The 14,315-nt window shown below is 30.5% G+C and overlaps 1 protein-coding gene and 1 long non-coding RNA gene across 3 annotated transcripts; one reads left to right on the top strand and one right to left on the bottom strand.

Annotated features, from left to right (window-relative positions):
• The first annotated feature begins 4,958 nt into the window (after positions 1 to 4,958).
• Positions 4,959 to 9,334, top strand: LOC114074461. 2 transcript variants are annotated; one of them, XR_003574853.1, is made up of 4 exons: positions 4,959 to 5,093; positions 7,934 to 8,621; positions 8,827 to 8,965; positions 9,194 to 9,334. It is a non-coding gene; the product is annotated as an uncharacterized LOC114074461 (long non-coding RNA). The 2 variants fall into 2 exon arrangements; XR_003574852.1 differs by having other exon boundaries at positions 7,934 to 8,965.
• Positions 6,520 to 10,606, bottom strand: LOC107002745 (WD repeat-containing protein 44-like). The gene is made up of 7 exons (XM_015200899.2): positions 8,874 to 10,606; positions 8,446 to 8,536; positions 8,211 to 8,368; positions 7,976 to 8,027; positions 7,808 to 7,887; positions 7,628 to 7,721; positions 6,520 to 7,543 (listed from the first exon to the last, which is right to left on the bottom strand). Exons 1-7 carry the CDS (start codon positions 10,494 to 10,496, stop codon positions 6,873 to 6,875), a joined length of 2,769 nt encoding a protein of 922 aa, XP_015056385.1. The 5' UTR covers positions 10,497 to 10,606; the 3' UTR covers positions 6,520 to 6,872.
• Positions 10,607 to 14,315: the final 3,709 nt, after the last annotated feature.

Below are 14,315 nucleotides of genomic sequence, written 5' to 3'. Positions count from 1 at the left end.
TATATCTTAGAGTAATTTTAGATAAGTTATTGTCTTAACTAATTTTTTTGATCACCAATTCTATAACTCTAAATATTTCTTATGTTTTAACTCCGAATGAGATATTCCTAGTGTTAAATACTTTAGTTATTGTATGTATGCCAATGCTCCAACATTTGATCCATGAAATGATACAAAAGATATTCCCCTTAATGCATGTATTGAAATGCATTTATCCAGCAAATATTTCCACGATCAATTATGCATAATATTGCTCATTTGAATAATGTTGATTGTCTAGTGCAAGTATATGATCGTCTATTGCATATACAACTTCTGTTTATATATTTTGCTATTTTGTTGCTAATATTTTTCTTTTAATCGTGCTTTGATTACAATTTTTTTTAAGTCGAGAATCTATCAAAACTATCTCTTATCTAGCGCTTTCTTAATCCCTTTATAGAATTATGTTAGATATATATATGTTGTTAGTATTGTTTTATATTGCTCCCTCTACAACGCCCAATCACAATCTTTTATGGTGGTCAATATCTTGGTTATTATTAATGTCTCATATTCTTTTATTCTCCTCCTATTTCAATTACTTTAGCAATAGTACTAGCAATTGTTATTAATTATGGAGTAAGATGTTCTTTTTGAAATATTTTTAATTATTACTCCAATAACTATTATACTCTTTCCGTTCTACGATAGCTATTCACTAATTATTCAACAATACTTATAATATAATATATAATACTTCTTATTATATCATCTTTTAATATGTAATTTTGATTTCAAAAACATTGAAAATCTACAGAACTTTTTACCAAAATTAATTTATTCAGGGTTTGTTTGATTATGAATAAGTTATAATTCATAATTAAATTATTTTAAAATTAATTGTCTTAGGATTGTTAAATAAATATAATATTACAGTTATCCTTTAAAATTTCCTCACAAGTGACACGGAGGGAGTACGGCACCAATAGTATTACTTGAAAAATTCCAATTTGTTACTTTTGTCCAATTCTAGGAATTATTCTTATAAATCTAGCTTAGATCTAGAGGGAATATAATATTCATTTTCCCAAGAAACTATAGTCATGTTCCCAATGTTTGATTCTACTAATTGCAATAATTTCAACAATGATTTCTTAAACAATTTTGTACTAATGATTCTATAATGATAAATTTGATCATACAATTGCTACTTCCTCCCTCCCATTGTACTTGTATTGTGTATTGATATGACATTATTAATGAAATATAGTAATATGAAGTAGAAGAAATATAAAAGTGACTAATAAGGGTTGTGGATGGAGTAGTAAGTATTTATTCGTTTTTAATCGAATGTTTTGAGTTTGAATTTTTTTAATCAGTATAAAATTATTTTTGTATCTAAGTTTTTTTCTGCGTGAATATGAATTTTTGATAGACTCCAGCTTAAATATCAAATACTGACAAGATATCAATAAAAAAATTACGAGAAGTGAAGAGAGAGAGTTATGCACACAGTACCATCCACACATACGAGAATATGGGGACAACATTCTTAAAAGACACCAAAATATGCCCACCCATTTCCACACACACACAAAAAAATCTAGACCACCCTGTTACATTCCCAGACTCCGAGGTTTCTGTGTTTACTGTACTTTAACACCTCACCAAAATAATTCTAGGATTTCGTGCCCAATTGTCCAACAATCACGCTAACGATTTGATAGTTTCTACTATAACACACTCACTCCATTCACAAATAAACTTTATGATATAAATTCGGACGGCTTTATTTTTAATTAGAAATTTTAAATTTAACTAATATATAATTTATATATATATTGATTAGAAATTATCAATGTTAAATATGAAGACTGTAGAAAAAATGTGTCGCAATCACTTGTCTTAACTCTTTTATGCCATTATAAACTAGATTAAATGTTATTTAATTTTAGAGAAAAGACATAAAGTCACTATTGAAGTTGTCTCGAATTTTCATAAAGACATCTTAACTTTGCAACTGTTTTATTATCCCACTAAATAATTTTAAAAATTCGAGACAACTTCAATAATAATTTTATATCTTTTTCTATAATTTTAACACAACTTATCTTATTGTGGTATATATATGTGTGTAAAGTTGCATGAAAATTAGAAAATAAGGATGAGGTAAGCAGTCAAATAAAACAAGACTGAAACATGCATGACAAAGTGGTAGGATTGTGTTGTTTCTGATTTGTTGGCACGAAATTCGAGAAGAATAGAACAGTCTTTAAATTGTTCTTCTTCTGGCTTAGAGATACTTCTTTCTTGATTTTGATGAATGTGGCTGACTAAATCGCCATATGGGCACTGCATTACATTGTTGCTTTTTGTATGTATTCTTCATGCTTCTGACAAAGAAAATATCATGTTTTCAGTCTGGTCCACACACCACCATATATATATATAGTCAAAGTTGATCAATTGTTTACTCACAAAATTATAGAAATAGCAAACGTAATCAGGTTTTATAGTTATAATTTTAATAATTGTGATATGTAGAGACGCAGCCCATGTCCGTAATTATAATTCAGATGCTATTTGTATATTTTGTTTGCAAATTGCAAATATACTTATAAACTACTTGTCAATATACAATAAAGTAATTATTATGATTTTTTCTTAAATCGTATCAAATAGTTAGGATAATCATAAATATGAAATTTTGGATTTTGTATAATTATGTATAAAATTGTACAAATCAAACAAATTATACAAATCAGGCGAATATCAACAATTAAGAAAATTATAGCTATGAATTACATTTTTTTTCAAATTATAACTGATATAGACTAATATATTCTATTCTGCATAATTTTTTATCACATATTTACCTTAACACAAAAATTATTAAAGAGAATCCAATAAATCCATGGTGCACATTTAACTAATTTATTATTTAATTTGCTTTTATTATATTAATTTGATAGACTTTTTATTTACTTTATTATTATTATATTTTCAAAGTTTTTTAGTCATGGTTTTGATTTGTTTCTCATGGGAATAACATAAATAGTATGAGATTTAATTTTCAGAGCCTTTAATAACAAATTAAGGTATGTTATATTTTCATCTAAAAATCTTAGCTTAAAGTTATTTTGAAATAAGATACATAATTACTTGATATACATTTGTCTGTTAATAAGATATACATTATTAGTTGCAATTTTACGTCTTTAATTTTCATAAATAATACTCACATAATATATGTGAATATGATATATATTAATTTTTGGGGGAATAATGTACACACTATAGTTCATAACACATGATGACAGTAATCTAAGATAGTATTCCCAATTAAGGGTGTTCTAATATAAGCATGTAACAAATAAGTTTGTAAGTTTATGAAATTTGATGGTAATTTACTAATTTGGTGTACGAGATATTCCCTAAAAATACATACAGATAAAGAAAATCCATACATCTTTATTCTCAAAATCTAAAATTATACATATGTGTATTATGTTAAATTTCTCATTTAAGTACTTATTTTACTTTTTAAGAACTTTCAAAATGGATAACTAAACATGAACTTAGACAGTGATTCTCGTGTACGAAATAAATTAAGAAAGATTAAAATAAATGTAAAAAAAAATCAACAAAATAGCTGTGTACATGCAATGTATATCTCTTAAGTGTATCAATATTGTATAACAATGGATATATGATGCATAACTATATATACATACAAATACATTATTTATACAATATTTTTATACATATTCTATATTCTGACTAACATAAATCTCTTCTACATAATTCCAATTTTATATATGAGCTCCTCTTAATAATTTGAATCTTTCAATGTATACAGTATTTATACGAAATGATTCACATTTGCAACATAACAAATTTTAAAAGTTGAGTTTCAACCTCTTTAATAACAAATTAATATATCATTATTGCATCGTTTTAAGTATCTACTGAAAAACGAAAAATTTAAAATATATAGGAGTACCAAGACCATCCAAATTTAAAAGTTTTAAAAGTAAATATTCCAAAGCTTTCACATAAATAAGCACCGACTTCATTTTTGTTTTGGAGAATTAATACTAGAGTCATTTTTGTTTTAAAACATTTTATTCTTATATTGAACTTTCGCGTCGAATTAAGATTTATTTAGACTTCAAAGGCTCTAATATAATTATCAAACACTAAATAAAAAATATTAAAAAAAAGATAATATATTGAATAAATGTACATTAAATATAACAAAATATCTTAATAGATGTAGCAAGTCCATATACAACAAGTAATAGTTTGGTAAGTAAAAATGAACCAAGCAGTTTATTCTATAAAAATATGATAAACAGATTAAAATTTTCATCCCAATAAAATACAAGAAAGAAGTTATTATAATTAATAAACAATTTTAAAATAAAATAGCAATAATTAAGTGACATTTTACACTTTGTTTGGATCATTGTTACCCATTGTTTCATAATGTATTGTACTCTATTGTATGGTAGATACAATGTCTGGCTTGATCGTATTGTTTGTTGTTGTTTAATAACATTTTAATTGTTTGGTTTGATTGTATCGTACTGTATTGTAATTTATAAATTTACTTAAATATCCTTAATTATTTTAGGGTAGGAGGTTTGACTAGGCTTAAATAATTAAGGTAAACGATAAAATAGTATTTTAAGATATTATGTAAACATATAATTGAAAAAAGAAATTAAGTAACAATGGTTTTTCCATAAAAAAGGGAATCATTGTTACATAACAACGAAATTTAACAATACAGTATATTTACAATCAAAACAAACATTATAGATAAAGTAACGATATAATACAATACAACACAATAACAATTTTAGTTATGAATTTATTTTAAGTTGAGTTTATCTCTAAATAAAATTTGAAAAATCATTAAAACTTACTTTTTTTGGTTTATGTCGTTTGAGAGTAAAAAAATATTTCCTCAATTGAGATTTTTGCATACATCTTATAATATTTTAAAATTATCAATTTTATTGTGACTTTATCTCGAAAAATTACCAATCTCCTCTTCACTGAAAAAATGAGCTCAGTTGAAGTAAAGCACGCCGGCGACAACTATGGTAATTTTCTTCACTTTTCAATTCTTAATATTTTGTGTTTCTTATGAATTAATAATTTCTTTATGTATTTTGTAAATTTTTAGTTAAATTTGGGGCTTTGCTTTGAATTGCTCTGTTGATATTAAACTACTCGTAATCTTGGGACTATGCTCAACAATAAGCTTCAGTTCAACCATAGATTTTAAAGTTGAAACTTGAAATTTTGAGTTTTTGAAGCTGTGATATGTCTTCTACTTGAAAAAAGTTTGAAATTTTGTGAGTAGAACTGAAATTTCTTCAAAAAGCAGATCAAATTTCGATAGTTGGAAGGTAAATTTTAAAAATCAGATCCAAAATCTACAGGCGAATGTTAGCTAAGTCCATTGTTGATTGTTGAAACAGGTAATTTTACTAGGTAACTTAAATCATAGTAGTTGCTGAAATTTCTGTGTCGTAAACAGTTAAAGAAAGTTGCAAGTTATTTGTGTGTATGTTAACAAATTTGAATACACATTTTATTATTTCCAGTACTAGGTTCTAGCCAAGGTCAAACACATGCCTTCAATAATTAGCATTTTTTTTTTGAACTGAATTTAGTTGAAGTTATCTCTCTTTAAGTTGGTCTGTTTATAGGATAGGTTTTGCTTCAATAGTGATCCAACATTTCTAATACGATCATAATTTTCGCTGAATGGGATGACATAGTCGCAGTGTTACAAAAACTAAATCTTGGAAATCCGGTTTATCATAAAAAGGAATACTGAAAGCAAAACTCACAATGGTCCTAACTAGCACCTTAAGTCCAGGTGAGAATCATAATCAAGTTTTCTTTTTACAAGAACTTTTTTCGTGGAGATAGAGAGATTGTTTTTTTGATAGACCCTTGGCTCAACTATAGCAAATCAAAATGGTGATGAAAAAGACAATATGATAGTGAATAAAACATGACAACTAATATTGAAAGCAGTGCAAAAATTCAGTAAAAAAGAACAGTAGCAACATGGTAATAATGCGTTAACAAAAACACAATAGATACAGAATGGTAACAAATATCAAAAGGATACTAAATATGTAAGGCTAATACTACAACAAACAAGGTGCTTCCCTAATGCCATGCTATTTGCATCCCCTCTACTCCCCCGGCCCCCATTGCCTCAACTTCTCCCTGATCTCCGCGCTCGAGCGGGGTTTAAGCCACCCCGTTTGATCCTCGACCGGTCAAACCAAGTATTCTTCTTCCTCTTCCTCTTGATATCCAAGTCCATCGCCAAAAGCTTATGTTGGATATTCGGGTAGTGGGATTTCACTCGGGATAACCTTGCAGTCCTTACAAAGGACTCTATCCTCCTTCCTTAAAGAGTAGGTAATCTATCTGAGTCTTAGCCACCACAATACTGAAGGTAACCAAGTGATCTTCTTTCTTCGAAAAGCACAAATTATCATGTTCTAAAAATTTGTAAGTAAATGTGTTAAAATCTCATGTATCCAACTATTGATTTTATATAGCAGCTGATGTGCTGACACTTATGAAAGACAACAGAGCCTTACACAAAGCAAGTTCACGAGCCAAAAATGCTTAATTTCTTGTAACATTGAACAAAACTGTGACTAATTTGGTTTCTAATCTAAAATGGTACCAAAATCTCCTGTTTGACATCATAGGTGTTTGGAAGCGTAAGACATACTCAGCTTGTGCTTGACTCTACTTCTTAACACATGAAGAATAAAATTGCATGCCTAGAAATGGGATTAATGTAGGCAGCATTTTTTTCTCAATTCACAAAGTTGTTTATTTAAGTGTCAAAAGAGATTGTTCGGTCGACTAGCTTTCAATGGCATCCCGAAGTTTTGATAGACTCTGATTTCCCCTCCCGAGCTTGCTGTCACGATTACCATGCCCCATGCTGTGGACTGGATAATGTTATTTCCTTGGTTGTTGCTACCATCAAACCTGCTGGAAGAAGACATAGAAGGTGAGTCGCCATCTCTGATCGATGGAGCACTCGATGAAAACGATTCACTAGCACCAACTCCAGGATCTGTTGGAGATTCTTGAGTTGAGTCCTCATCTTGACAAGTTTGAATTTTCTCCACTGCACTGTTTTTCTTGGCTGGCAGAGGCGGTAAATTCCTCTTGCTATTTGCACCAGCCGAGTTGTCTTCCCCCGTGGGAGAACCACTGATGGGAAGTGGAGGTGGTGGGGAACATTTTGAATCCCTTCTTGAATGTATCTGATCTGCAAGTGGTGGCTGATTCTTTATACTGCCAGGCCACACGATGGCAACTGAAACATCTTTACATGGGAAGTGCTCGTGCGATTGAACATTTACTACACTTTTAGTTTTACCGGTTGCACTTTTAGGTTCTTCTCTCTTCCAGATATACACCTGAGAGTCTTCACTTGCGCTAACGATATACTTTCCATCTTGACTAAATGTAGCTGAAATTTGGCTGCTTGTATTCCGGAAACCTGATGCAAGTAATGGATCCACAGTTTATGTACTCAATAACCTATTTCAAGCTCTCCAAGTGCATTATATCTTCAAGAAAGTACCTTTAAATTTATGGGTCATTTCTGATCCATCAAAAATTCTGACACGCGAATCAGCTGAAGTTATAAGCACTTCTGCTGGATTCCCTGGAGCAAACTGGACATGAACAAGTTCAGGTCTTAGATAGATCTCCTGCAAAATAAGGTTACCTAATGAATAGTTGATATAGAAAAGAGAAATACCTGAAAACCAGTGACTTTTTTGGCTGGGGACTTCTTTTTGGGTTCGAGTTCAAAGCTGTCCTTTTGTTCCAGCTTGCATTCTAAATCACAAACACGTTGCAAGTTAACGTTCACATTTTTCTGCAGATTATCACTTCAATAGAAGATCCTTTCCAATGATTTACTTACCAGAGGTACTGTACAAGCGGCAGCTCCCTTTATGTGATCCAATTAAAGCACCCTTCAACAATGGGAAAACAAAAAAATATCAGTGATACAGTTCACCTTTTCTTAGACAATCACAATTGTTTTGTTTCTTTTGTTGATTCTGAAGCGAGTTGTGAATGCTCTCTAATATGACTACAAGTGAGAGGAAGCGGTTTTTGGCATGTCGAAAACCAGTAAAAGTTGGGAATATAGCTACCTCGCCATCAGGAGAGTAGCAAGTAGCAGTAACCATTTCATGAAGATCTGTCCAGTCCACAACTTTCCGATCAGATATATTCCAAATTCGAACTTTTCCATCCAGTGAACCGCTGATAAAGTGGTCGTCATCTACTGGATTGAAGTGTATGCAGGTCACTGCCACACACAGATTCATCAGATGTAAAAATATGTGATGGTAAATTTAAAACGGGAAATGTAACATGGTATCTCACCATAATCATTATGTGCAAACATTTTTAAGCAGCTCTGAGTCTCGATATCCCATAGCCTGACTGTCTTGTCCATTGAGGATGAAAGGAGTTGCTGCATCAAAATTTCATCTAGCATGTCATGTCAAGATTTCACTGGAATAATCTTTTTTATCAGATATTTCCTTCTTGTTCAAAAAGTAATATTTTATCTCACTCCATTTCATTTTATATGATGTAGTTTGACTGTTGTGTAGTTATATAAATAAAGAAATATCTTTGACACATGTCAGTAGTGTGTAAATGCACATCCCTATGTCTATAAGAGCATGTCATTAAGAATAATATCAATTCTTAGAGTTAAGTTTATTGTAAATATAGAAAGGTATGTTCTTTTTGGTACAGATTAGAAGGAAACGGAGTGGTAAACTGATACAAGCATGAAAACTGACCTGAGAACTTGACCAAGACAGGTCCAGGACATCATCTTGATGACCACTGAAAGTGCATACTGGTTTTTCTGAGAGAGCAAATACAATTTCAGGTACATTTACATACTCTGGAAGTGAATTTCCCTTCTTCTTATTAGAAGTCTTTCCCTTTTTCCTTTTCTCTGATTGCATATTAGTCATCACTGGCAGAGGTGGACGATCCGAATTACTACCAGCCGTTGGTGTGTCACTAACTGAATTCGGATCATCAGATTGTTTTGTAGACATAACATCACATTCTTGCACTTCCCATACATGAATTACCCTGTCTTCCCCTGCAGTTGCTAGATACCGACCATCTGCGGTGAATCTTATGGTCCATATGGAGCCTTCATGAGCTTGAATTTCCTGACACAATTGCAAAGCTGTGAATTCTTTGTGAATCTTTCCTTGCTGCCGCGCTTTAATCCATTGGGAGGAATTCTGTTTCTGTTTCTGTTCCACTAGTGCAGGTATCTCAATGTCTTTATCAACTTTTGACATGCTCATACTATTTGCAACTCCTTTTATGTTCTTCAAGAGAGCAACTCCTGTTTTCTTGCTATATCTGAAACTCTTGCTGAGATACGCGTTTACGTTAAGTTTTCTTCCATCATTTGTTGAAACATTTGCACGGCGCATTAGTTCCTTAACAACAGGTGAGTATCCCACAGATTTCTCAAATTCCTCCATGGAAAGTTGCTTCCCTGTTTGTAGATCACTGAGCTTATTCCACATTCCCTCTTCATTGGACTCTTTAACAATGAATTCATTTCCAGTGTCCAGATTTTTTATCAGGAAAAACGAAGCAAATCCCGAATCAGCATTTCCATTTGGCAATGTGGATGATGGTGTTTCATCTCCATTTTGTGGTGATGTAGATTTGCATGTTCCCTTTTTAGGCTGCACCACTACAGCAGTAGAATTCGTATACTGGCATATTCTTGTAGCTGGTCCCAAAACTCCTGAAAATGTCCTGGTAAGACGTTGTTTAGAAACATCTCCGAGTAACTGTTCTTTCCTTTTCTTGGTATTTACAGAGAAAAACTCTATGTCACCGTCTGATCTCGACCTGAGCAGTAAAATTGGTGGCGAATGCGAAGCCTCTGGCTCATGCTCTTGTTTAATTATCTCTTCCTTGGAAGAAGTAATTTCATCTTTAGGTATGGAATCATCTGGACATGTATCAACTTTTCTTGAAATGGCTCTCACAACTTTCGCACTTGTTAGCTTTAGGAGTTCCTTACTACTTGTCAATCCCATTCCCTGGAGTAAGCGTTTTCTACGCTCTTTAACATCTCCTGGTTCAGCCATCCACATGCCGTAATCTTCCATGACAATAGGAGGAGGTGGATTGGAGATGGATACTGTTTTTGTTTTCGTTGTTGTCCCCATCTCAAGGCCTGGGAAGGTATTATTCTTGATAGAAACTGAGGCCGAGAAGGAACGTCTACTATCCTCAAACTCGACCTCATCATCTGATCCCGAGGACGCCAAGTCTTGGGGAACGACCGTGGAAAGGCGGTCGTGGGACTCGAAGAAGTGATCATCGTCATCGTCTTCTCCAATACCATCCCAGTTTATAGTCAGCGTCCTGCGATACATTGTAAGAACATTTAAGAAAATCAAATGTTAGATGGGAATTATTGTACTTGTTTGTTTGTTCATCATAGAAGAGAAGAGAGTGGAAGAGAGAAAAAGGAGGAAAAAGAAAGTAGTTATGTTTGTGTAAAGGAAATTGGATGGATTGTGTAGAGGGAAAAAGGAAATGGTCAATGGAGGGTCTTTTAGTTCCCCTCACGTCTATGAGTATCATGTTGACTTTCTTATCGGGTGTTCGGAATTTTTATTGTAACTTTTTTTCAAATAACTTAAACTTAAAACTTTTGATTAAATGAGAAAAGATTTTATTTATCTAATAATATTTTTGTGTCTTAGTTATATATACTCGTGTCAGGAGTCTTGATTAGTTTAAATTTGCATCATATATGATTCGATAAAGGGAAAAACATTCTTTATTAAAAAAAATGGGTAAATCACATAAATATGCTATATTATAAAAATATTTACCATTTATGTCAATATAATTTTTCTAACTAAATATAAGGTTTTTTTGAAATTAAGAAAGTTTCGCCTCTTTCTCAACCTTTTTTCCTCTTCTTCTTGTTATTCTTCTGCTTCTTCTACTCTTTTTTTCTTTTTTTTAACTCTTCTGCTTCTTCGTCTCTTTCTTCTTTTTTTATTCTTTTACTTTTTTTTCTCTTTCTCGAGTGTTATTTATCTTCATCCTCTCTTTTTTTTTCATTTTTTTTCTTTTTAATTCTTATTCTTTTCTTTAAACTTTTCATCTAAATAACTACATTCCTCAAATCAGTTTTTGTCCATGTCACTATTTTTATTCAAAAACAAGACGAAAAGAGGGGAATAAACCTACAAGTTTGTATAAAATCACGTTTTTAAGTAGAAATTTTAAATCTTTAAAATAACAGAAGCGAAAGTTCACCATTGATGGTCATTATAAAGTTTCAAATTTTGAATTCATTATTTGAATTTTATGAATTTGTGATAAATTTGAATAGGTAGTTCCTACAAATAATTAAAAATGTCGTTTGGAGTTTATATCTCAATTTTAAGAGAGTTTGGTTAAGTTTACAACTGATATAGGAGAATATTAGATTGAACAGTTGTATCAAAGTTGAATTAGATAATACAATGTTAATGCACATTTAATTCATTTTGAAGTTTTTTGATTGATTTGTTACTATTGGATACTTGTTTAATTCATTATTGATATTACTTATCAGTTTATTGATTATCGTCATATTCTTCATTAGTTAGGTTTTACATTCATTCTTAATTCTCTTTTCTAATTCAACTTTAAATACGGTGTAATACAATTTTAATGCAAATTTAATTCATTTCACAGCTTTTTGATTTATTTGTTACTATTGGATACTTGTTTAATTCATTATTGATATAAGTTTAATTCACTCTATAAATCACTATCCAATATTTTATTTGTTACATTTTTTTTATTCATGCTTAATTTATCTTATACCTCAACTTTAATACTTGTGTAATATACTTTTGTATTTTTAATTCGTTTTGCAATTAATCTGTTTGATTTGTTATGATTGGTTACTTGTTTAATTCATTATTGATACAAGTTTTATTCAGTTTACATGCAGATCAAAGAATGCTCTTTTGTTTTCTACATTTTGCATTCATATTTAATTCTCTTCTATTAATGCAACTTTAATATGTTTGTAATATATTTATAACTCAAGTTTAATTTATTTTGCAGTTTCTTATGCCTCTTTATTTGTTACGATTATACTACTTCTCTTTTAATAATTCAACTTTAATGTGTTTGTAACACATTTTAATTAAAGTTTAATTTATTTTACAATTTTTTATGCCACTTCATTTGTTACGATTATATTACTTATCTAATTAACTACTGATACACGTTTTATACAATCTAGAATTATTGACTATTTTACGAAAATAAAGGGAAAAAAAGTACGATAGGGAGAAAGAGCAACAAAAAAATCAAAGAAGAAAGAAAGAAACAAAGAAAGGGAGAAGGAAAGGAACAAAGAAGAAAAAAAAGAGAGAGCGAGACACAGAAAAGCAAAAAGAAAGAAAGAAAGAAAGAGCGAGACAGACACAAAGGAAAAATGAAAGAAGTTGATATAAATGGTAATAATTAAAGAATATATCTAAAATAAGTAATTATTTTTTAAAAGAAATCCATTCACGTAATTAATCCAAAAAAAATGTCAGCACAAATATTACATTGAATTTGGCATAGAGTTGACCTCAATCATTTGAGAGGCAGAGGGGAGTTCCACCTTTGTTATCTATTATCTAATAATAATAATAATAATAATAATTATTATTATAGCGTAATATTATTCTCTAATTTCTTTTTATCCTTCCCTTTTCAACCCTAATGAATAATGGTATGACTAATGATATATATATAACCTCGACACACTACATTTGTGGGGTGCAAGTAAATAACTTTGAAGATGAATTAAAAAAAGAAGTCCATATATAGTTGTGAACGACATTATCAGGGGTGTTGACCTGCTTAAGAGCCCAATTAATGTAAAAGTTGGGCTTGCATATTTGGACTAATAATTTATAGAAATTCCTCTAATTAGGAGTTAACTAGTTAGATGCATAGTAAGTTATCGTCAAATTTTATCAAATTTTGGTGTGTTTATATACATGTATCTCGACATATATGGAGACAAAATTAGGTGTGATTTGTTCTAGATACACTGTATCCAAGTGAATTCGCATGTAACGAGGATACATAGACAAATCTGATATCTTATATATATACGAATCATACTAAATACATGTATTTTGAATACATAAATAAATTTTGGTTACCTCCCTCCTATGCTCGCTCGCCTCTCGCCCTATTTCAGTGTATCTAGTAGCAAAAATCATGTATCTAGTTGTAACTGAATTGAAATTTTATATGAAACTATAATTAGTAATTATTTTAAAATATCGAGAGAATTTAGTAATTGAGAATCAATAATTATGGTAGGAACGTAATTATTTTCTATGCATTTGGTTATCACATATATATGTGAATCACATCAAATACGTGTAATTCTCATATATCTGAGATATATGACTATCTCGCTCGCCTCTATATACACGCATCTAGTTATATCTTCATCAACATATAGAAGAAAACTTTTCATCGATGATAAAATATATAATATTTTATAGATCGATGATAAAATATGTAATATTTTAAAGATATAAGTAATAATATTATATATGATAGTAGAATATATCTAATTGGTTAGTTTTTCCATATTGAACTGTGAAGATCAATATGGGGTTGGACAAATGAAAGGGTCTTTTGACTCTTTATGTCTTCAAAGCCCAATTGATCAAAAAGCCAGACCATGTTTTTGACTGGACTTTTAGCCACAAAGCTTAGTCCACTGACATATGACATAGTCACATAGATACGTTCTTAAAATTAATTTTTGACTCTCGCTTTCTCTAAGTCCATTTTTTAATAATGTTGCCTAGCTTAAATTTAACATCACTTATTTTTAAAATTATTCTGATTAATCACTCGAACTATTCAAATAAATGTCCTGAATCACATTTCCACTATATTTTTGCTATAATCAATGTGTGATCGACACCACTTATTTGAAAAAGGAAAAAAGAATGTTTACACAGATTATAGCATTTCAGAAATTATTGATTCTGCAGATCTAGACAAAGTGAACTCCTTATCAGCTAATAAGATTCAGATATCTCTATCAACAAAGTTATAATGGAAATATTATCATCATTTACAATTCCACCAAAACTTTGGTGCTTTCTTCAATTATTGACATGATGATATGATACTTTCTTTTTCCCTCCCTAATTTACTTT

The sequence above is a fragment of the Solanum pennellii genome, chromosome 10, assembly GCF_001406875.1.
Source record: "Solanum pennellii chromosome 10, SPENNV200".
In the NCBI taxonomy this organism is placed as follows: domain Eukaryota; kingdom Viridiplantae; phylum Streptophyta; class Magnoliopsida; order Solanales; family Solanaceae; genus Solanum; species Solanum pennellii.
The sequence above is the reverse complement of the archived record's forward strand: the minus strand, read 5'-3'. Positions and strand labels throughout refer to the sequence as shown.